Source organism: Myiozetetes cayanensis, unplaced genomic scaffold, assembly GCF_022539395.1.
Source record: "Myiozetetes cayanensis isolate MyiCay16 unplaced genomic scaffold, myiCay2020 scf1, whole genome shotgun sequence".
NCBI lineage: Eukaryota > Metazoa > Chordata > Aves > Passeriformes > Tyrannidae > Myiozetetes > Myiozetetes cayanensis.
Genome location: NW_026086604.1, coordinates 144,751,007 through 144,777,074, shown reverse-complemented (window position 1 = coordinate 144,777,074; position 26,068 = coordinate 144,751,007). Strand labels below are relative to the sequence as shown.

Here is a 26,068-nt window from a genome sequence, read left to right as displayed (position 1 = left end):
AATTTGTCCCATATTGCCTAAAATGTGGTTTAGCTAATGTTCCAAGTATGTCAGAGAAATAAGCCAGAGTTCTAAAGTTACTCACTGTAAGCAGTTTCTTTATGAGGCTTATCTATCTTGACCATAAAAACTTGCACTGAACTTGAAACAGCTGTTTTGATCTCAATCCATAAGCTCTGACTGTAGACACTCATTTTCTTTTTGATCAAGAGATTGGTACCCTGAGCTGCCCTTTATTAATTCAGCATATACGTGCACATACAGCTTCTCAGGAAGAGAAAAAAGGAAAATGAAGACTTCAGCTGTGTCCTGACTTTCATGAAAATACTGCTATGCAGAATTTGCTATCCATGAATTGAAACTAATAGGCCCAACTATTTACTCTCTGATCCAGTAAGATAAGGGCACACAGTTCTATATAAAAGATCAAATGGATGACAGAGAAATATAACCTTGTTTTACCAGCTGTTCCAATTTTATAAATGGGGATTATTTTAAATACAGTATAAGTCTTAAACAGATAGTTTTGTTTAAATAATAATTTAAATATTTTACAAGCCCAAATATCGCTCTAGGGACAAATGTAAATATCATTTCAACAGCTACAGGAATCCTTCTGATACACTTTTACTGGAACTCAGCTTTTACTGAGAAACAGCTAAAAAGGGAATATATTATTAATGTGTTTTAATTATCAAACAGCTGAGAGCATTGCAGCTGTAACTAACTAGTTAACCAAAAAACACGTGAAACACCTTGACACCTTCAGGGATAGGATTTCCCTTGCTTGTTTTTCCACAGGTTCCACCAAGTTCTTGGAACTGCTTGCACATTCAAAAGAGCAGAATTTGCAGGACAGAAAATACTCCCATTTCAAACACTTATCTGGCAAAAGGTTGCTCTCATGGCATTGCTAACTTCACCTACCCTACAAGGCAGCCACATCCCTGCTCTGGAACTCTGAAGCTGCCATCTACTTGATGACTCAAAGGGTCGAATTTCTGAGGTAAACTGTGGAGAGTGATGTCCATTTTGTATTTATAGCGAGTTACCTAACGCGCCCTAACCCTGGGGACAGGGAAATCTGATTGATGCAACTTAAAGTACTTTGTCACCAAATTCTTTTGGCCAAGTCCTTCACCAAAACTACTTAAAAAAAAAAGTTAAACCGAGGAACTGTCCCCATACTGACACAAGATAAAAGAGTAGAATAAATTATCAGTTTTCTGTGTGGGAGAACAGCACTAGTGGAAATCTGACAGGGCATGTCTGCTAACAGGCGGTGCTGTTCAACACACTCGTGTGCAACCTCAAAAAATCAAGTGAGAAACAAGGTGACAAAGCTTGCCAACAGGATTAGAATATTCAGAGTAATAAAACCCAAAAGACAACTGTGAAGAACTGCACAAGAGCTTCATAAAGCCAAGTGCTGGGCTATAAAATGGCAGATGAAAGTCTACAAAGTAAAGAAAAGAACATGACAAAACAACTGATAAGGATGATCAGAAATACGGTGTAGCTTCCATATAAGGAACTCAAAATACAGGTATTCTCCAGTCTGGCAAGACAAGAGTGGAAGGAAACGGAGGAGAACTGATGGAGATCTGCAGAAAATGAGTGGCATGGATGAAGTGAATAGAAAACAGCTCTCCACTGCCTCTTTTTTAAGAGCAGCAGGCTAAGGGGCAGGCAACTAATCCAGCAGGCAGCAACTTAAAACAACAGGCTAATAAGCTGTAGAACTGATAAAGGTTAACATGGTTTCCACAGGTTTTTAAAAATGAGTGGGCAGATCCATGAAAGAAAGCTCCAACACAGCCTGCCCAAGACAAAGATGCCACCTCCTGTTCAGCAAGTCCCCAAGCCACAAACTGTTGAAATGTGTCCTTCTGCTGTGTACTCTTCTCCCAGCACTCAGTTTTGGTCCCTTGGGTGGAAGAACCTCTGCTCTGATCCCCTACAGCTGCTGTGACATTCTCAGGCACAAGCCTCGCTCTCCTTCCTGTGTCATTCCAGGGAGTGCTGCCTTTACCCAGCATGTTTTCCATGCAAGGAAATGGAAGGAATGTTTAAGACTCCCAATAGTTATGTCTTCAAGTGGCAAGAGCAGTGTAAAATTGCCTCAGGTCCATCAAGCTGTGGTGTTCCAGTTCTTCATCACCAGCAGTAACAGCCAGGCTTTATCAAACACCCCCTGCTTTTTTAGTTGGTTTTATAAAGTATTTTAATACAAGAATTAGAGCTGAATAAAATTATGCTACGTTAACAGACTGCAACATGACTTTAAAAAAAAATGTTCTTACCCCTGGAATGACCACAGTCCCAACTCCATTCTTCAGTTTTGATCTACCTCTGCCACCTCTTCCTGAAAGACCAGCACCACGTGGTCTCCGCTTCCCCGGGAACCCTGATCCACGGCCCTATTCAACACAAGATAACCACGTAAATGCAACCTGAAGTTCTTTTGTTATATGGGATTCAAACTTGTTCAATGCATCAAGGGAAAAACATAAGTAAAAAGACACCCTATGTTTTCAAGTGAATGTGAGCCCACGAGGCCATAGTCATTAAATCATAAATCAATATGAAACACCTTTAACTACTTACATGGCATAATATGATGAGCTTTGTCACCACTGAGAAAGCAGCCAAAACCAGGAATGTTTATTTTATGCTCAGGAATAACTGGAAATATGGAATTTTTTTTTTCCCCCATAGTTGCAAAGTTTCCAAAATAAATCTTTTATTCTATGATTCGTTTTTCTTTTCTTTTTAAGCAGTCAGCTCAGACAGTCATGGGACTTCTGAAAAGGGTCTGGACACTTGAGTACTTGTAACCATAGATGATTTTCTTATGTTATGAATAATCAAGCAAAACCTGGAATTTACTAGGATGCAGTTCTGCTCCCAAAGCAAAGCAGGAGCCGGCTCCACGAAACTCTCTTAATTCAGCAGATACAGAGAGAGGTTTTTATATTAATTCTATCAATTACACTCAGATCAACATTGCCCATAACGTGAAGTTTTTCTTACACAGTATTTTTAGACAGCTTCTTTTCTCCCTTATTTAAGATGCAGCTGCACAGTTGCAGTGTTGTGCTTTGGAGTATTCACAGTATGTTCAACTACAATTAACTTTGGAAAAGCAAGTATGTTTTTAATAATAATTACCTGTTATGCATACTGTGACTTGGTTTGAAATGTTTTTGTTTTCTGGTTTGTTTGGTTGTTTTTTTTTTTAATTTCAAAAGGAACTAAGCACAAAGAGGATTCCTAATCCTCCCTTATCAATTCCAGAGAAAAAAAAGAACATATTCACAACATCCCCAAATTCTGGCTGGTATCAGCAGATATCTTTACAATGTGTTTCAGAGCCTCTAATCTGTGTAAGTGATGATAATTATGTCATATACTCAAATAAGCACCTTTCCTACTATGAAATAAGCAATGAGATTATTTATTGCATTTCAAATTTGTGAAGAGCCTCAGCTCCTAGTACAGCCCAACTCCATGCAGAGTATCTAGATATGGTGCCCATATCCAGACATTTGCTGTAAAATACTTTAACACCAAAGCAATCCATAAACCAATGTTGATGGAACCACAGAGCTCCTAAGGGACAGCGTCCCCAACATTGGACAGTCTTTACTGATGGAGACATGAGTTCCCTGGAGGGAAAGCAGCACTATGGGCTCAATATTCCCCTACAGCATTTTTCAAATATGCCAACTTCTGCTTTAAAGGACATACAGAAATTTATGATCATAATCAAAGGGAGAATTCAAGGTTCCCAATGTTAAAATTTTATTAACATCCATCTGTTAATGGGAAGAGAAATTCAATTATTCTCACACAACAAGGTAATATAGCACAATGCTATCTGAGGAGCAAAAGGAAAGATGCTACTGAAGGCTGAGGTAATTATATGTACTGAGGTGAAACAAAAAATGTTGTCCTTGGATATCTATGGAGTTAATACATATGCACACACAGGACACACAAGCATCAATTTTTTAAGATGGAAATTCTTCTGACATGTCTCTTATTTTCTGTTTCAGACAAGGTATCAGTATTGTTATTTTCACACAACTAGTAACAGGAATAAACAAATATTTGTATCAATGTTAATGCTGAATATTAAGCTGAAAATTAATGCTTGAAGCAGCAAAAGCTAAGCTGATGTCAAATTAAAATAAAATTAGCATGAGAGTTAAAGTGAGATGAATGTAAATCACTCGGAAGCTACAGCTATTTGTCAATGTCATCATTTGGCTTTTTTGGCCTTTATTTAAAACCAATAATTCTACTTAGTTTCTTCAGGTGTCTTTAATGGTAAATGTCACCGTGGATACAAGCTTTGGTCCATCTAATCAGGTAGGAAAGTTCTTATTTATTCCCCCATCAGCTAAAAACGATGTCACTTTGAATGTACTCCACAAGATTTCTCCACAGCAATAAATTCAAGCCATCCTTCAGATCTCTGCTCCTTTCCATGCCTGGCTTACCTTACTGCCAGTCTTAAGGACATTTTCCTTCTCAGGTAATTTATTTTGACAGCTACGTAAAACCAACCACAAAAAGTGATGTACTCAACACACACGAAAATTGGGTAATACAAAGTACTCTTTGCCAGTGGAAATCAGGGCAATGCCATCACACTGTACACTCTGGAAAGCACATATTCTTTTAACCTGAGAGCTCCAGAGTTTCAATAAATTTTAGAGGCCTTAAACAGTAATAGAATGAGAGATTAATTCAGTTGTGAGATACAGAATTTCATCACTAGTCTCTACAGTAGAAAGATAGCAATGGATACATGAAAATAAATTCAAGTTATTTACCACTTTGATGCTCCAAATGGCACTGCCAGGAAGCTGTCTGGGTTTAAAAATGTCCCGACCTTCTGAAATGTCTGGGGACCAGGAAGGTGGGCTGACTGTATTATTGGTACTCCAAGCCCCCTAGGATACGGTAGGTGAGAAAATAGATGTATAAAACTTTGCAACATAAAAAAAAAATAAAATAAAAAAAAAAGACAAAAAAAAAGACAAAACAAAAAGAAAAAAGCAAGCAACAAAAAAAAATCTGAAAAGCAAAGCACATGCAGGCATAGGCATTTCTATATTAACTTAAGTAGTCAATTAGTTCACTGAGTGAGAGGAAGGCAGGAAATTTTTAGGTTCTTATTGAAATACACCCTATAACAAATAGTAACCTACAGCTGATGGTTAATTACAACAAAGTGAGTTTTATAAACAAAGCATAATATAAATTGAAAGCAAGCAATCATAACAACAACAAATTACATGCCTAAGTTTTATTGTATCAATGAAGAAGACAATAGTTTGAGGTGATAACATCCCCTTTTATATCCCAAATCACATTTTGAAAGAAGTTATGGCCCTAGTTGACTTTTGACACTGAACTACCCACAATCACAGCAACAACTAGTTCGAGAAGCAACTCAAACAAAAGGACTATGAATAAACCACTGGACAAAAGTAAAGGAAAACAGTCATGGTAATCAACAGGGCACCTGCATGTTTGCCATAAACAAACTATTACAAACCCCCATAGCTTAATTTTTTTTCCCCCAGTGTTTTCATGTTAAGCTGTGGTATCACATTTTAACACTGCTATATACATGTAATGATATACATCCATATGGGTTACTTACAAACTCTTTTAACTAATTGATTTTTATCCCTACTTATATAGTTCCCACCATGGTGAGATACTGTATAATGCTGTCACAAGAAATAGGGGAAAAAAAAATGAAGAAAATGCTAAGACAGACAAGAAAATAATGTTGAAGTTCCTCATACACTTTAAAATCTGTGGAAGATAACAGATTCTTAAGACAGAATAAAGAGTGCAGGAGACAGACATCATAAATAACTTCATTCCAAAAGTGCCCATTAGAATAGTTAAAGGATAATGTATTTTCCTAATTCTAAATTTGTGAGAGCAAAAAATACTGAAGGCCAAGACGACAAGAAAAACAGATGAGAAGTACAGGTTTACCTTCTCAAGAATGCCATTCAGCAGCAAAATCACAGGGATGATATGGAATAACCTCATGCATACTAATGGCCCCAACTATTCACACAGGCAGAGCTGCTCACACGGGCAAGACCAAACACATTTACACCTTAGAATGCTGGCCTATACAGTAATAAGTGTTAAGGAAAATGAGACAGCTTTGCAAAATGTGGGATTTTTTTTTTTCCCTGAAATGAAATCTCTCTCCATCAGGAATGTGTGGGAAGAGTCATCAAAATCTGGGACTGTAAGGAGGTGCCTTGCTAACAGCTGCACTGACTGAAAATAGGACTACCCCTCACCTGATCTGGGGCCACAAGGAGCATGGACAAGCCTTCCCTAGTTCATGTAAGGCCCAGCCAGGTCAGCTCAACCTGCTGATGAAGGTGAGCACCAGCCAACACCTCCCATACCCTTGAGGAGATGAGGACAAGCTCATCGGACATCTCATGCTCGCAGAGCTGGGTGGGCTGTAACCAGAGCTGCTCAGTGAGCTCAGAATTCAAACTGGCACAACAGAGCCAAAAGAAAGTTCATTAGTGACCTAAAAGCCTAATTGTGCATAAAAGTCACATGTTAAAAACGCCAACGTTTGGTACAACCCACAGTGTGGACATGGTGGTTTTTCAACATAAATCTCCTTTCTAGGAGTCCTGCTCTGCCTGCATGGGAAAGGGAATATGGGCAACACAGCACTTGAAAAAATAAAAACCTGACAACTCTGCCCACACGAGGTGGTAAATCAGACACAGAGCCTACAAACTGCTAAGTGCCCAGACCACCTGTGTGTTCTTAAATGCCCATCACTGTCTCCCCTCCGCCAAGGTGCTTCCAAAAACCACTCCAGCTGAACTGCCAGTGCCAGTAACCGCTCACCTGCACTCGGGCTAAAGTGAGTGTGCCAGATTAAACAGTTCAGATTGTAAGATTTTTTTGCTAGCCCAGTTTTTTGCTTGACTTCAGAGGGATGGTCATCAAACAAACAAACAACCCAGCAGATCAAAAGGATCATCAGCCTCTGACAGGGAAATTGTGTTGAGCAGAAACCTTCTGCACCTGCAAACCTGCAGATGGATGAGGGTCCCTGCTCACACTCAGGACACAAGGACATAAATCCATGACAGAACAGGGACACCAAGTCAGAAATGGGGGGAAAGCCAGAAAAATGGACACAGAGGTTTGATTCACCTACTGACACACCAATTAGCAACCACATCTGTGGCAATAGGAAATTTACCCTAACTATAGTAGCCATGGGTTTAATATCAAATAACAGTCAATTTTAGCAAGATGAATTTAAAACATCCACTTAATTTTAATTGCAGTTTCCTCCTATACTTCTAAAATTAATAATGCATACTAACTAGCTGTTCTTATAAAATGGCATCTAAAAATCTGTATAGTAACACAAAGAAAATCTATGTATCGTAGAAACAATCTTTACATCAATCTATAAAGGAGGCAATGTGCTGACTAAGGGTCAAAATTCCAGATCTTAAACATGCTGAAAATACTTTACCAACAACTAAAATTACCTACTCTTATTAGGGAGGTACAAAATTATTTTCCTTTTAAGAAGATACACTTTTCTAGTGATTAAGTATATTCAAAAGATTAAAAAGCTAAATGAACATTAAATCAGAATATGAAATATTCAGTCTTGCAAAACAAAATGAATTGTATATGATTCATGAACCATATTGTTAAGAATTAAATTAAAAATTTAATCCAAGTTTTATTGTAGATCAGAACAATTTGAATTCTTGGTCAGATAAACTTAATTAAAAACACACACTTCCACAATACTACGAGCAAATGAAATACATCAAAGAGATGCATTAATTATATTTTGGCTTTTAATTAATGCCTACTACCACACAACACTGAAGAGAAAGTTCTATTCAGTTCATTTACATCAGAACCCCCAAAATTATTATGTACTGTGACAGAAACAGGAAGTTCTAATTCTCCATCATATTCTTGAGTCCTCAAAATTGAACAACACAGCTGCAAGTAAATTATAACAAAAGGAAACCCAGTGTCAGCAAGGGTCAGGAGATCTCACTAAATTACCACTGACTGTGTTTAGCTGCTTAATGCTTTATGAATTCGACTGCAATCACAAGTGCACAAAGCTGGATTTGCAATTTAATATTTAATGTAATTTTAGGGTTGTGAACAAACTTTAATCAGTTCAGAACACAGCTCCCCTCATTAAAAAAAAAAAAAAACCAAAAAACAACAACAACCAACCACCAAACATAAAAACTGTTACAAAAACTAACCCTTGAAAAAACCTGTTCCTGATCCTTTTTTCCAACATCTACCTCTACAACAACATCCTTAGTGGTATCATGGAAGTGAAGACCTCAGAAAAGCCATAATACCCAAAAAAGGACATACAAAACCCTTTTTGATGTCATTTTAGAAAATCTCTTAAAACATCCACAAATATGCAGCGAGTTGCATAATAGTGACAACCAATATCTTCACAATAAAAATTAAATACCTCTAATCATGGTATTTTTTCAAAGAACACACTCTAAAATAATACTAAAATAATACTTATGTATAAAAAAAAACAGTAGAAGTTTATTATTTACTATTCAATATTATTCTACAGAACATTCTCAACTCTACCTACCACTGTTACACTGTCACAATTTGTAATGCCTTCCATTTGTTGACTTCATCTCATGCTTTCCACTACACATTGCCATAGCAAAAATAACTATTTCAAACTTGTTCAATTCAGGTACACAGAATATACCCAATACCACTTATTGTATCCCTCCACAGGAAAAAAAATAGCCATTTTCCTTGTGAAGACTTTTTTTCAAACTAGCTATATGTCAGATTAGTCATTAACAAACTTAGATGACGATTTCTTTTATGACTACAGCTTCAGAAAAAAAGAAACATGATAATGGTTCAAAAGAGGTTCTGTCCCTGGCATAAATTTGGAGTCTACAGGCAAGAGTGGAGAACCTGCACATTCCCTGGAGAAGATGCTGTACAGACACAACTCCAAGGACAGCACTGTAAAAACTTTATCACTCTGGCAACTACCAGTGAGTATCCGTGATCTGTGAACAACTAAATTTCATAGGTATGTAAAAACTAATTTGGCTTCACTATGGAATAGGGTAACAGGAAAAGAGAGGAGACAGCCCACAGAATAACCAACCCCAAAGAAAGTCAGGGAGATGCTCAGCCTGGCAGGTGGAGGGTCCTCTCCCAGGGCTGGATGGAGCTACTAAATATCCAACTTAGGAAGTCACTTCCAATTATGAATAACTTTGTATGCAGCAGTGAAACAGAAGAATTACTGATATATATTTTATTCACAATTGTATTAATAGATTCTGTAGAAAGGGCTAATGATTTATCTTACTGCCCAGCAGAAGACACTAAACTTAATGAGAACAAATCCAAATCAGAAACTATTCCTCTGTATGGATTCCCCTGACTCCACTGAAGCATGTGTCTTATAAAATTGAGGAGCAACATATTCAGGATCAAGAAAAACGTGGGTTTTTTTTTTTCTTATTCTTCTTTCTATGAAGTTCTATAAACCCACTGCAATGGATATTTAATTATATTTTTTAACAGGAAAAGGACATTCCACCAAGGTAAGCTTCTAGGAGAAAGTGCAGAATATTACCATATGTGGAAACTGGCTAATGCTGGCTTGTCTTCAGGGTTCACAGAGTGACCAGACTATTTATGAAGGATCTATTATACAACAGATGATACACTGTGGTCCCTTCCAACCTCACCCATTCTGTGATTTTATTTCTGCTCCTATTCACAACCCTCCATTTGGAAAAGTACACAATTCTTTTAAAAAATGAGTGTTTTCAGCAAAAATAGTAATTAAAAAGAACCCCACAAAATAAAACTGAACTAATTTTGTCTGCAATCCAAAGGCATTTAAATACATGCCTTACAAACTGTGGATATGTCCAATAACGTCTTGCTCAAAAGGAAAACACCTGCCTTTAACTGGACATTTCAAAATCTCTTTTTTTATAGTCTTCAGATCGCCATTCAACAGGTTTCAGTCCCTCCTCAAAAGCCCAGAGTAGAAACTTAGAGCACTGGAGAGAGTTTTGTCACTGTTAAGGCATATACTTATTTCTGTAAATATGATATACACCCCTTACTGCACAGTGACCTTGAAAATCTACCTGCAGCACAATGAACACAGAATTCCCGAGCTCAGTGGAAACAGGAGAAAGGTCCTAATAATCAAGTTGATTTCTGAGAAGTTCTATTACATACAAGCCTTTTCTATTTTAAAATATGATCTGCAAGCTGGAGAACAGATCTTCTCAGGGGAGCCCTCATGGCTCTCCACAGCTGCCTGGAAGGAGGTTCAGTGAGGGGGTGTTGGGTCTCTTCTCCCAAGTAACAAATGACAGGACAAGAGGGAACAGCCTCAAGTTGTGCCAAGGGAGGTTTAGATTGGATATTAGGAAATATTTCTTCACTGAAAGGGTTGTCAAGCATTGGAACAGGCTGCCTGTGGCAGTGGTGGAGTCACCATCCCTGGAGGGATTTAACAGATGTGTAGATGTGGCACTGAGGGACAAGTTTTAGTGGTGGACTTGGCAGTGCTGGGTTAAGGGATGGACTCGATGATCTTGGAGGTCTTTTCCAAACTAAAAAAAGTCTGTGATTTTGTGATTTAGCATCACAGCAAGGCTTTTGTGTTACACCTGACTTTTACACCTCAATTCAACTCAATTTTGTGTTACTCGCACCACGAGTTAGGAGGTCAGTGTCTGTATTACACATGGAATATACAAATAGCTACTTTTCCAGATTCTTTGTTTGTTTTTAAGATGTGTACCTATTCTGCCACAGGCATTTACAGCTGGGGTCAGCCTTCATGTTTTCCTCAAAGGGCTCTCTGGTGGTGAACTGATTTGACTGTATCATGATGCTGGTTCCTATGCAGAACAGGGGTGAACTGCACAGGAAAATAAACACAACCCTTACTGAAAGAGGGAAGAAGACAGATTAACTTCCCCAATGGAAAACCTGAATCCATTTTAGACTGCATAAGAACACCACCCCTTATCAATTTGCATGATCAGCTAAGAAAGTAAATTTAATTTTTAACACAGTATGAAGAAAAATTACTTTGATACATGCTTGTATATAAGGGTAACACCAAAAACCCCAGAGATAATCTAAAACCTTCTACATTTAATTTCTTATATTATGTTTGTGGCCTTTATTACATACTTTTAACCTTTTAGAACACTCTCTCATACCTTTTCTTAAGAACCAAGAATTTTAAACCCTTAGGTGACAGGTAAAAATGGAAAGAATTGTACAATATATAAAAACCCCTTTTTTTTAACATTAAGTTCAGAAAAGCATGAAATCATCAGCCTAGAAGTCCCAAAGACTAAAAATAAATTGTGATGAGAAAAGAAATGTAACACTAATTTGTCACACTGACACACTTTCTGTACAGAATTTCGCAAACATGAAATGAATACTCTGGATTCATAAACCATTTTCCCCAGAACTGCACAACTCGAATAGAGAGCAAGATGTTGCAGAAAGCGACAGACTTAAGGATTCTTTTCACTTATCAAATTTAATCCCAGTCAAACCACAGCCATTTGTACAAGACAGTTCTTGTGTGGTATATGCTAATGTAACAAAACCACGAAATTATTTACCACACCATTAGAAACGTCCATCATGAAAATATCTGGCAGCAGAACAGAAACAAGAGTGGCAGCAGGTTCTTCTACAAAGCCAGTTCAACACTTTGAAAGTAGTAGCCAAAATAAATGCATATGTGAAAAATATTAAGAGGTAAATTAAAAGGTACAGCATTATGTATACCTGCATTTCTAGCATATGTATGAAAAATACAACAAATTTTCCTTTAGTCTGCTCTAACCACGAGCCAAAAGAAAACCTTCTCACTAGAGAACCTTTATGATGGCTGACCTTTCAGTAATTGACCATGACATTAATTCCTTGAAGAACTAAACTGCACGCTCACTCAGGAGAACAAAAGCATATTTTAAGAAACACGTGAATTTGATGCATCCTACTGAAATCTGAACTATGTGCTTCATAAATGTATAACGAGACACTGCACGTTCTTACCTGTCTCGATCTGGGTCTTCCAGGAGAAAACTTGCGCTTGGTGATGGCTGGTTTTCCCATGCCGATTTTTGGAGTGACTGATATGTAAGTTGTTGGGAGAGCACTCCCAGCAGTGGAAGGCAGTGCTGGGGGCTGGCTGTGCTGGACATCTCGTGCAGAATGCAAGTCCAGTGAAACATCTGGCGAGGAAGACACGTTTGTCTTGATATTAACTGACGGGGGAAGTGAGGGGCAAGTCTCAGCTGGTGATTTTACGGGTTTGTCTCCAAGTGGTGAACTGTTTGCAACACCCTCATTTGAAGAAGTAGTTTCTACTTCTAGAAGAGCTGGTGTTTCTGACTTCTCACAAGTTTCTCCTCTTTCTACATCTTTTTGCACTTTTATTATTTCCAGTTGTTGTTCTACAGGGACAGAAACGTCTCCTTTGCTTTCAGTCTCCAGTATTTCTGGCGTCACAGTTACGGCCTCAGGTACTGAAGACAGAGACCGAGAGTCTACTGTGGATACTTCTGATCCCTCCCCACTGCCTTGTGGCAGCTGTGTCTCTTCAGCTTGTTTGTCCAAGTCCTGCTGTGCTACAGCTTGAACGCCTTCCATCACTTCCATCATTTTCTCACTCTGACTGTCACCAGATGCTGGTGTCTTTTTAGGAGACATTTCCATTTCAGCCGAATTCATTTCAACAGAGACATCTGTTTCCAGTTGTGTGGTCTTTTCTTCTGGTGATATGCCTGTAACTAAGTACAACCACATTAAAGGTTCAGTGTGAAAAACAAAACAAAACAACCCTTACACTGCTGTTCTGGTCAACAGGTATACTTGGTACACATCAAGCATGCAAAGGGTATATCATTTTACTTAAGAGAATTTAATATGTAGCTTAAAATATACTTCATAAATATCTTTCTTTGTACCTATGTTTATAGTAGTCTATCTTTTTAGTTCACTATTTTTCTTCCCTGAAAACACAGAACAGCAAATCACAAGGAAGCAGACCCACGAATAATTTTTGAGGAACTGAACACATTTCCAGGTAGGCAGCCAAAAGTAGCTTCTCCTTTATCATTTCTGTGTATTCAAGACGTATGCTATCATAAATTAATGTATTTTAAGCTACTGCTCCAACACTTCCAAAAAGCAGACAGCTAAGAATAACAGAACAAGCATGAATAATGAACATTTTCCTCCTAGCTCTCTTTCAGACTATAGGAAATCACCTGAAATGAAAAAATTTGATATACTGCTCTTTAATTTACTGAGGTCTCATGGATTTCTTTCCAAAATATTTGCCTAGCCTTCCCTTGAACCAAATCAAGCACCTTTCATCCACAACTTTCTTCATCAAGGAGTTCCAGAGTTCTTGTTCCACTCCATAAAGAACCACATTCTTTGCTCCTAAATTTGGCTTCTTACATCTTCCTTTGATGGATCCTGATTCTCTTACAGGCCACTTAATTTCTATTACACTTCACCTGTGTTTGATAAGGTATATTTATTCCTAGAACACAAATTATCAGATACTGCAACACACTCTGTTCTGGAAGAATTTTTAATTAAACAACTTGTCTTTTATTTACAAAGGAAAAAAAGAAAGAAAATAGGAACTCCTTAAGCAAAGATACTTGTGGAGTCACAACCATGAAGAAGAAACTGGAAAAGAAAAAAAATTAAAAAAATTTAAAAAATTAAAAAAAAAAAAAGTGCCCCAAAGCACTCCAGGGGAAATTAATCCAATCCAGTTACTTGAAGCTACAAATAAAAAATAAAAACCTTGAAGAGGAAGTATGAATGACTGTATTTGAATACCAACAAATCATTGTTGTTTACTATAAACTTCCAGTGTATAGAAGCATTTAACTATTTTTCCAAGTTCTGGAGAAAGCCAGTCCCAACAAAAAGTAAAACAACTGTCCTACACAAATATTCTGAAGGCTATTTCTGCTTTCAGTAACATCCTTCCTCAGTAAAAAAAATTATACTCTTGCTTGAGAGCTCAGATAGCAGAACTGTTGCAATATGTCTCCTACTGCTTTCTAGGCCCTTTTTCCTCTTAAATTTATAAAGCTCTACAGACCTTACTGAATGGTACTGAAGGGTTCTGAACTGGAATTTTCTCAGAGAGCAAAACTCTTTCTTACCTTCTGGGACATGTCCAACAGCTGATTCCTGATCAGGGCCATCACCAGTAATGGGCTGTTCCTGAAATGTCACATCCTCTCCACCACCTTCCATTTCCATTTCATTTGTACAAGCTGAAGGAGAAGCAAAGAGGTTATTAAAATTGCTATGATGTTTATTCTATTACTTTGGCATCAGCAGTTGCTGTGACTGTTTGACCTTTTGACTAAAGAGGCTGATGTTTAGTGATGACAGGAGTTAGGACAAGCCAGGCCAATGAGAAGCTTAGGGACACTACACAGTACTCCTTAAAAATTAGGAACCTGTGAGTCATTAACACCGAAGCTGTTTTATACTTTTCAGATGGTGAAACACATTTGTAAAGCAATAATATACCCCTAATTGTGAAAACATACACAGAGTCACTTCTGCATAACTTGAGCAATACAAAAAGGTTTTTTCTTAAATTCCAAGTCTGTTAAATTCAACAGAACTTGTAACATGAAGGCTTCGAATTTTTATACAAATACTACAATGGCTTATGGCATAGATAAGAGGTTCTATCTACTATCAGCACTTGGAACATTGATTTTCAACCGATCCGTTCAACAACATGAAAACTAAATTTTGCCACTTAAGAGGCAGGATACCTTATCTGTGACTTCCTCCTGTTAAATTAAGGAATTCACACAGAAAAGGCACTACTGAGTGTTTCTGTGGCTGACAATATCATTACAGAACCCAGAAACAGGAAATACTTATTTTTTTTCCTTGTGTAAAAGCTTTTTCAGTTCAGGAAATTCATTAAAATGCATTATGTAAACTAGAAGTATGAAAAACACAGTATATAGCCAGCATTAACTCGAAGGGAACTGATTCTCCATGGATGTTAGCACAAAAAAAGTAAAACAAATATAGCTTTCTGTATCAAGAATGTCTCTTTAAAGTTCAAAAAGACAGAAACTATTAGGTGATTCTACTTTTAGCACCCTAAAAGCTGCTCTCAGACTCTGCCAGCTTTAAAGTGATATTTTAACTTTAGGGAAAGGATCATTTAGATTGGCTCCAAATTTGATTTTAAAGTATAAAAGTGCTCTCCTGGGTATAAAACACTGCATGACTGTACTAACGTAATAGCTCCAGATTACTCCTAGTAGCTGAGATGACAGTCAATGCTTCTAGTAGCTAGAAATGCTAACAGAGGCATTACTTAGAACTTTAGCCTTTCAGATACACCTGTGACTTATTCAGAAGGGTTTTCAGTAGGAGACTGGGTGTTGTCCCACTGCAATTTTTGGACATCTTTGAAATGATCTAAATACAGTGCCTGAGAGTCCAACAGTCTCTCCTAACCCTTCAGAAGGGAAGATCTTCAAAGGCTGAAGTGGCCACTCTTGCTAACTCGATTCACTGAAAGACATTTACCTCCTGTCATTGTCCTTCCTCCAGGAGCACCTTTTTCCTCAGGTCTTTAGTGCTCACAAAAGGTAAGCACTTACATGTACAGGCTACCATCAAAGAGCATGACTTGTTTACAAAAAACATCAGTTTGAACACAAATATTAGAGTTTTGCTGTGGTCCCTTTCCTGTCAGAATGTAAGACTTTCAAAAACATAGATATTCATGCAACAGAGCTATCAATTTCTTTTAACATGAGACCAGTGCACAAGCACTGCTGCTTAAGGATAAAAAATGCACGTGGCAGTCAATCTGTTACATTTTACCTGCTTCTAAATTTAACCACGACTGTACTTCTGCAGGGAAATCCAGCCAGCACGAGCACAGGTGCTGCCCGACAGAGCACGTGGTGTGAAATACACAGGGGTATTTGGTTAAGAGTTCATTGCACTGCTCTTGTGGATGACCCACCAGACCTCAGATCAACAGATCCAAGTTCCCTCCTTGCTTCCTTACTGCTAGTGAGTAATTTTTATAAAATACTTGACACTTTCCTACAACATTCCACCTGCTGCTTGATTTGTCCACTTAGACACAAGTCTTTCAGAAATCAGGTGCCTAATCATACATTGCTTTGAAAAAGAACAGAACACCTGTTTAGTTAAATATGCATCTCTCCCTCAAACACAGCCCAGCTCCTACTGCTGTGTCCTTCCTGCACATAGCGAGGGGAAGGGGCACTCTGAGACTGGCAAGCAGCAAGGGAGAAACGGGAGAACTGGGTGTCTCCAGGAACATCCACCAGAAGCTGACTTTGCCTGGGAGGTGGGCACAGATGAATAAAACAGGCTGTTGAATAAATACATTTATGAACTGTACTATATTAAAAAAAAATTAGAGAAGTTTACAGCTACAGCCTGGGAAGCTGGAAGGTTGAGAGCCACAATTAAGGTGATTATTAGCCCATGTTTGTTTACAGGATCCTGAAGCCAGAAAACATATGGAGAAGACAGCTCACCCATGGATTGCTGAGCAGCTGCTGTTAAATAAAGGAATGGATGAACTCTACAGAGCAGAATATGAGTGGCTGGTTCAAAAAAAACTTAGTGAGACAGCTGCAGATGTTATATTTGATGTCAGCACTTTGGAGCTGTGAAGTTTACATTTGATTACCTGTTATACTGTCAGGTTCAGGAATGAGTTCAGAAGTGTTCATTACATCACATGACTGAGTGTGATCCCCTTCTCCTTGTCTACAAAGAGTGCAGATGTAGTCTTTCAACTGAGACTCCAATTCACTACCTGGAGATCTGTCACATTCTATGTGAATCCACCTGGGGAGATTAATTTATTGTAACCATGACTTTAACAATAAAAATATAAAGCATCATAGTAAAACCCAATTAAAAATAGTACTGTTTCTCATTCCAATGGGGAAATAAAGATTTTCAACCAATGCTTTATTATGGAGAATCTTAAAAAAATAAGCATGATACATCAACATGTGAAGCAGTGAACAAATTTAACATGAAGACCTAAACTGTCCCCAAAACCAATTGGACTCTGCAACATGTATAGTAACATCATGATATTGCACAGCAAGATACAACAGCATTGAATATGAAACATAGTTTAAATTCTTAAAATGTAAATAGTGCTACTTTTTATTTTTTTATTACTGGAATAGCTAAACACATGCTTGAAAACACATAAACAGAAAACACATAACTTGAAAATTTAAAAAAAAACCCAAAAACATGACAGAGGACTGCAAACAACAGTCTTTAAATGTTATGACAATGGCTTTTCTAGTCTGCTTCCTCACAAAATAGGTGCAATTTAAGAAGCAGCTGCAGCAGGCAACTGCCAGGTACCCTCAGGTAACTGCCAATTAATACTTATTTGCTGAGATTAAAATAAAGCTACCTACTATTGTTCATTGTATTTAGGGATGAAGGATCAAGAATCTGCAGCACTGTACATCAAACACAGGGTACACCCTTCCCAGACACACGTCAGTGTCACACTGCTCATCACAAGCTCTATGCATTTTAGGACAGTTCAACAAAAATTTGGATTCTTACCTTTTGCACATGTGACAATGCAACATATCTTTCTGGAAGTCTTGGAGGCACAGTTTTTCACAGAAAGGACAAGATAAGTTGTCTTGCTGTTGGTAACAACTGTCACATACCAAACAATTATGGTGCCACTGACAACTTGTTCGTGTGCCACACTCAGCACATACTCTACAGTTCTAGAGATCACAAGAATTTAGTTGTTAATTATGATATTTCACAATGTGGGAGAACTGCCATTAACTGACATTTTCCTGTTTTGAGCTAAATTTAATAGTTTTTGTCCTTGGTAACACAAACAAATTATCCAGGATCTGATAACAGCCCATGAAGAACCTGCACAACAGCAAGGTTCCTTGTACTACTCCCTGACTTGGAAAGGAGTATTTCTTATGAGACCAAAATTTTTATTGCTAATCTCACAAACTGACACAAAATTACATACATCTCATACACAGGGATTTCCCTTGTTACGCTGAAATCATATATTTATTATTACTTACACTTACAAAGTTACTGAAAAAAACCAACAAATTTATCCTGCCCTCTTCAAATGCAAAGGAACTCACGAGCTACAGAACTGCTGTTCTAGTAAGCAAGCAGCTCAATATAAAGAGCCTTCAAATACAGATCACATACACAACTCTACAGGCTTGAGCTTACATTTTAGTTTACAACAGATCACGAGAGCAGCTGTTGTTAAGGGAAGGTTACCCACTCCACCTGGATTCTACACTTCCCTTTCCCCTGTGGAGGTTGATTTACTGTCCTACCCAGGCTGCTCCAGCCACTGCACTGACAGCTCCCCTCACAGAGCAGCTGCAGAGCCCCAGGATTGACAAACAAGCAGGACCCCTTCAGAAATTACAATTCACCTTACGCAGCACCAGCAGTCCACAACACACCTGGAACAGCGTAAGGTGGGGAACAAAGCCTGGGCCCCCCGGAAAGACGAGGAATTACTCTCAAAGCTTTCCACTTACTTTACATTTCCAACCATTTGTTGGAACGGCGTCCATCACTGGCTGCAGACAGAAGGTATGGTAGCCTTTGTCGCATGTGTCACACACCAGCATCTTGTTGTCTTCCCCAGAATGCCTGAGGAAAGTAGCAAGGGGTTAAAAAAATTACTCAAACGAGCCACAACAAAAGTATCTGTTTAATGAAAAGTCCAAACAGGAAGGTACACAGCTGAACACATGAAAATAAACAAATGCTACTTACAAATAGAGACAATGCCTTCAAATTAATTTATAAATACGAGCGCAGACCACTATTCATTTATCAAGTGCTGAGCCAGTGCAATCACTCTTCTAGGTATTGGCCCATTCTCATTTACACACGTGTAGGCAGATTTAATGGCCTTTGTGTACTGAAACCAGCTCAGAATCTGCAATATGCATTTTATTTCTTTCTGAAGAGAGCATCCAGTTGTACTTGTTTCTACATTCTGACTGTAATTTTTCCAAAGAAAAAAAAGGAGCCATCACCTCTGACTACCAGAGCTTCTACAGTGTAAACCAACATGACTGCAAGAGCAAAACAAACATTAGAGGAAGAGATTTCGATTTTTCTACAATCATGTGTTACAGAACTCCACCACAAATCCCAGTGATAAAATAAATTTGCAGAGAATAAGACAAATAGTTTGGTAATATCTGAAGGTACTGTGTTCTGCCTTAGTTTAAATAAATTAATTCATAAAAGTACGTATGAAACAAGATTTGCCTTGATAAAGCTTCACAGTACATGGCATTACACATACTAGATACTACCTCATTACCTGGGAGACCTGATATTTTAAAAAACACTCCCTTTGCATGGAAATATGCTTAAAATGTTCTTCTTCAATGGTGGCAAAAAATTGCCATACTGTATTAATTAATCATAGAATCATAGGATGGTTTGGGTCAGAAGGGACCTTAAAGATCATCCAGTTCCAACTCCCCTGCCATGGGCAAGGACACCTTTCACCAGACCAGGTTGCTCAGAGCCCCATCCAGCCTGGCCTTGAACACTTCCAGGAATGGAACAGTCACAGCTTCTTTGGGTAACTTGTGCCAGTGTCTCACCACCCTCACAGCAAAGAATTTCTTCTTAATATCTAATCCAAATCTACCCTCTTCCAATTTAGAGCCATTTCCCCTTGTTCCACCACTCCATGCCCTTGTAAGAAGCCTCTCTCCAGCTCTCTTGTAGTCCCTTTAGGCACTGGAAGGTGATCTAAGTCTCCCCGGAGTCTTCTCTCTCCAGGCTGAAAAATCCCAACTCTCTCAGCCTGTCTCCATAGCAGAGGTTCTCCAGCACTCTGATCATCTTCATGGCCTCCTCTGGACTTGCTCCAACAGGTCCAAGTCCTTCTTGGTAGGAACCCCCACGCTGTGCTGGGGACCCCAGAGCTGGAGGCAGCACTGCAGGTGGGGTCTCATGAGAGCAGAGTGGAGGGGGAGAATCCCCTCCCTTGACCCACAAGCCACACTGCTTTTGATGCAGCCCAAGACATGGTTTTCGGGACTGCAAGTGCCCATTGCCAAATCCCCCAAGTCCTTCTCCTCAGGGTAGCTCTCAAACCAATCCCTGCTCTGCCTATACTTGTGTTTGGGATTGCCCCAACCACGGTGCAGGACCTTGCAGGACCTTGGCCTTGCTGAACTTCATGAGGTTCCCACAGGCCCCCCTCTCCAGCCTGTCCAGGTCCCTCTGGATGGCATCCCTTCTCTTCAGCATTTTGACTGCACCACACAGCTTGGTGTCGTTGGCAAACTTGCTGAGGGTGCATCAATCCCACTGTCCATGTTGTGACAAAGGTGTTAAACGGTGACAGTCCCAGTTCCAAACCCTGAGGAGCCACACTCGTCACTGGTCTCCAGTTGGACACCAGTTGTTGGTCACAACCCTCTGAGTGCGACCATTGAGCCAAATCCTTATCCACTGAGTGGTCCATCTGTTAATTCCACGTCTCTCTGGTTTAGAGACAAAGATGTTGTGTCAAGTATTTTGCACAAATCCAGACAGGTGACATCAGTTGCTCTTCCCTCATCCACCGATGCTGTAACCCCATCGCAGAAGGCACCAAATTTGTAAGGCATGATTTGCCCTTGGTGAAGCCGTGTTGTCTTTCACCAACCACCTCCTTATTTTCCATGTGCCTTAGCACAGTTTCCAGGAGGATCCGCTCCATGATCTTCATGGGCACAGAGCTGACCCTGACTGGCCTGTAGTTCCCCTGGGTAGTCCTTACTTCCCTTTGCAAAACTGGGGGCTATGTTTCCCTTTCTCCAGCCAGTGGGAACTTCACCAGACCAGCATGACTTCTCAAATATGATGGATACCTCAGGATCCATGGATATATTTCATCAGGTCCCATGGACGGCGTGTGAAAACATCAAATTTTCTTCTACTTTTCCACTAGAAGAAGGTTTGTTAGCAGCTGCTGTAATTATCCTGTACAACATTTTTAGGGATCCCTTTTAGAACATGTTTCTCTATTCTAACTTCATTGCTGGCATTTGCTATCCACTGTCTGTGACCAGGGAACAATCTTTTTTGAAGTGGGTTCAGTGAATGACAGCAAATACCAAGTGTTCTGCTTGGAAAACAGCAAATCACTGACTGATCAGGAACATGAGGCAGTAGTAAAGTGGGGGTTTTTCCCTCATACTGTCCCAGCCGATCTGACTAAAGCTGAACAAAACTCCTATTTCTTTTTCAGTTAAGTCCTTGAAAAAAACCTAAAAAACCTAAGCAAGCAGAAGAATCCTGCAGTGCCCATCAGATTAAGTTATAAGAGAACAAAGGTAAAGTGGTCAGAATTTTCTAAGTGAACCCTCACAGCATCTGAGCAATTGAGTTTCACTGTCTCAGTATTTGCCTGGTACAAATACTCAATCACAGTCACTTGTGTAGTTTTTCTTAGCTCAACTAAGCCATGGTTTTGTTTCCATAATGACTCATTATCTGCCTCTGAAGGACATTATGAAATAGGAGAGGGCCTAATGCAGGAGGCCTGCCTGGTCTGTAGGTACTTGCAGGGCTGAACTGTCAGCTGAGTAAGAGCACAGGCTCCCAGACTGTAAAGGCACTACATTAAAATCATTTGTTTATTTGGTAAATTTGAGAAAAATCCTCCTGTATGAAAGGAGGATAAAAATCAGAAGGTTTTGCTGCTCTCCAGAACCTGCCAAGGTAATGGTAACTTTAGGGGTATAATGCACAGGATTTTAAGCTCAGCTCTTTTAGAGGAAAGTTTTCAACACAGGGGTTTGTTCACCTACTTAATATAATATCACAACAGACAGAGCTGGGCTAATAACCCACAAATTTTGGGGAAAAATACCCCAAACACTTAATAAAATGGATATTTTAAAATCAAATACAATAAAACAAAGCACATAAATGTCACATTGTCCTCCTCCATATCCTTTAAGTTTCACTTACTTGCAGTTCTGGCACACTTTGCAATCAGGACACTGCCAACCTGCTCTTTTTAAAGGTGTAACTTGTATGTCCAGGCACATCCCATGGTAGTGCTGGCCACAGGTAGTACAAAAAAGTTGATCTAAGAGGTCTCCAGGGCTGTCACACACTGCACAATTTGCTTCTTCTTTTGCTACAAAGGAATTATTTTTTTCAATTATTATTTCTTCCAAAATTATGAACAATTCAATGAGCCCAAGAAATTCTTTAGTAGTTCTTACGCATACAAAACTTGATAATTCTTAGGAAATTCAAATTTAATTAATATTTTTAATAGCTACTACTCTAATTCAGCTTTCTCAGCTAATCTTCTCATAACAAAAGTACATTCATTTTAAACCTTAATGAATGAAGTTTGACAAAAAGAAACAGTTTTATTCTCCTTGAGATAAAACTGAGAGCTTTAGGACCAACTCCTCTTTGGAACATGTGAGAAATAAAGCTCCTAACATATCTAAATCTATTATTTAGCCAAAGTGTTCGGAAGAAGGGTGCTCTAACTTGAGTTAGGACAAGTGAGCAAGTCTATGAATTTCAGCTCAAACCTGACAGAAGACAACCCTCACCAGTAAACCCTTCCCATGTTCTGTCAGTAAAAGAACAATATTTTGCTGTGCAGCACTGCTGGTCTTTAAAAACAGAAGAGGATGAACTTGCATCTCTCTCATACCTGAACACACATGAATTCTTGGGTACACAAACTGCGAAAATGGGTCCAAACAAATGCAGTCTAAAGCTGATCCTACCACAGATTGGGTTTCATAAAACCCAGTAATAATTTTGCCATTTGAACACTGTGTACTTACATCTTTCAGGAGCCTGATCAATGTGGTCTGGACAAAGGAGGGACAAATTACTGAAATCCTGAAATGTGCCTGCTCCAGCAGCACAGGGGTAATGGTACATCTGGGTACATTTCTCTTCACAGCATTTGATAGTGGCTCCAAGGTGCTTACAAAATGCACATCGCTGGAAAACAAACAGGACAAGTCGTTCAAAACCTACTTTTTCTTGTCTTTTTTTTTTCAGCCACATCTGTTCCCCTGTGTCTCTTGACAAACACCTAATAAGGCAGGGAATTCTGAGGAGAGGTAAATTAATGAACAATGTCTTCAAGTGGCATTCCCAGATCTTTACAACTTAAAATGTTCAACGAAACCCACCCTAAATGCACCCTGATGACCATGATTCTTCTTGTCCTATGTTATCTAACCAGTAATGAGGCTTGGAGACTTATTCTGAGAATAAAGGCAGACAACATCACGCCGTCAATAGGTTATGACTAAAAAACACACAGCTCTGTAAGCTGTAATGTAAAACCACAGACATAGTAACCAGAAACACAAATGGAAATGAAATATGATGTTCCCCCCCCCCAAAATCTTACTGACATCACACAATTCTCTCTGGGATGATAACGCATTGCATACCCTCGCAATTTCTTCTCATCTTGCCTTTCAAGGCTACACAAATATCACCACCAAACTTTGAAGAGTCATAAATAAGCGTGATTATTATTAGAGACCAGAGAAATAATTTCTCAGAAAGAACAACCTAATAATCCTCCAGTTCTCTAGTCAAGAGGGAACATGGTCTATCAGCCTACTTGTGAGATATCACCCGCACCTTTCTAATTCAGTTAATCAGTCTTCTTTCTTTCTCAGATTCATTACAGTCCCCAAAGCACTCTAACATGCTTTTGCACTTTTTCACCAAGGCAACAATACTTTTTAAGGCACAGCACCGTAAGATTTTGAGTGGATTTAAAAAAAAGAAAAGAAAGAAAAAAAAAAAACAGGTCAGTGGCTCATAGGAAGGCATCCATAATATACATCGACAACTGAGCTCAGGGACTCTCGTTTTTCATAATAAAAATATAATACTATCACTGGTATGTTTGATTACTAGCTCAAGTGTCAAGTAGCATCCAAACACGAACATAAACAAAATCAAAGAAAAGTTATGTACTGCATATGCTTACTTCTAAGAGTACAGACAATATGTATTACCATAATTCTTCTCTGTTTCAAAGCCTGGCATGAAATTAGGCATGAAACAGCGCTACTACAAGTCCACAGGCATCAAAACCAGCCCATATGAAAATACAAATCACAAAGCTGCCTGTGTCAACAGCTACACTGATATTCTTGAAACCAGCTGAAACGAACATCTTCAGCAAAATATCTGCTTGCGCCACAACTCATGGACAAGAGACAGGAAAAACATCAGTGTATGCTAAACACAACTGCAGCGTAAAAAGATAAAATGCTCCGGCACAGAAATTCAAGCGGGTCACCAAAGACAGCTACTGCCACACTCCTGTGCTACAGTCTGGTCTTCTGATCTGCAAGGCATCTCACCCCTACCCATGTGTCTAACGCATCCTAAACATATGGAAAAGGTGTATTCTGTTACTTTACTGGTTGAAATGCAGAGGAGAGCGGGGGGAACAAGATAACCGAGTAATAACATGGGGTTCCTGAGGCGGGGGAAGGCAACAGCAACAGTAATTCCATTTAAGGACTGCCAACAAACCCAAAGTCCTGCAAGAAACTCCTTTTAGGAAATGGTATCTTCAGTAAGCACTGTAAAAGGTAAACCTCGAAGTTTGATGTGAAACAATAAAAATACAGCCCCCCCAAGACTCCAACTTCATGAACAACAGCTGCACACGAAGCAGCAAAATCCCCACTGCCCTGTTTTGCAATTAACATTCCAACAGCCTGTGGAGATGGACCAGGTCAGAGCTGAGCTTCAACTTGTGCAGGCCACACTTTTTCCAAACGTTTTACTTGGTACAAAAAAAAAAAAAGAAAAAAAGGAATTGTGAGGGACTAAGATCCAAAATGTGTACCTCAAAAAAGTATTCAACGAGACTTGGTTGGACCCCATTATTAACCATAAATAACTATCTAATCGGGAAAGAAAATCATGAAAGAACTGCAAACACTCAAAGAATCCAATATTTATTAAAAGTTGGGAATAATGGTCTAAACAGCAACATAAATGGCATTTTTAAACATCACATCTGTTTTTCAAAACCACCAATCAACCGTGGTATGCAGCAAATATATAATCAGAATTATATATACCTTTTCCCAAATGCCAAATGACTAAATGATGAAATTATTAGAAATGAGCAAACTACAGGATTACCGCAAAGCCTTGAAAAATGTTGATGTTGATTTAAGGAACCACATAAAGACGCTGGAAGAAAAATGGAAGCCCAAATTATATGTAATTGAACCCTTCAAACCCATCTGCTAAACTGCACTGGCAATGAAAAGCATTTGGCAGATAACTAAAAAACACACTTTGAAAACAATGTGGTATATATCATCTGAAGCAAATAAAAAGGAAAGAATATCAACATTTGCTGAATTTATAAGAGAGATAAAGCAGTCTGAAGAAACTAATGCCCAAAGGGATTTTTTTGGCAACAGATGTTGATGAGAAGACTGACTTTTCCAGCACTAGAAGCCAACATTCTTCTGAAGTCAGGCCCCATGCAATGGCCCCCAAAGAACAGAAAAGTATATTTAATTAAAAAAAACAAAACAAACAAAACTCTGCTAAATAAACTCAGTAACAAATACATGGCATCAGGACAGAAGGAGGCAGAATGAAGGAGTAAATCCTACTGCCCATGAGATGCAAGCGTCTCTATCACACAGTGTGAGGGCAGTAACAGAGCCAGGGACAGTCTGGAGTTTCATTTATATGACCACAAACTAAGGTGTTAAGTGGAGGGGGTGGAAGCTGGATCCGAGTATTCAATGGGCAGGTATAGGAAAATGCCAAGTCGTGAAAGCAAGAA

General features: G+C 38.9%; 1 protein-coding gene across 1 annotated transcript in view; it reads right to left on the bottom strand.

The window, feature by feature from the left end:
* The window catches only part of KMT2C (lysine methyltransferase 2C), a 192,060-nt gene that overhangs the window by 64,329 nt on the left and 101,663 nt on the right, over positions 1-26,068 (bottom strand). The window contains 9 exon segments of the mRNA XM_050321434.1: positions 2,304-2,420; positions 4,842-4,961; positions 12,181-12,917; positions 14,319-14,432; positions 16,871-17,031; positions 17,782-17,954; positions 18,759-18,873; positions 22,213-22,384; positions 23,058-23,220. Of these exon segments, the coding sequence (XP_050177391.1) occupies positions 2,304-2,420; positions 4,842-4,961; positions 12,181-12,917; positions 14,319-14,432; positions 16,871-17,031; positions 17,782-17,954; positions 18,759-18,873; positions 22,213-22,384; positions 23,058-23,220 (1,872 nt within the window).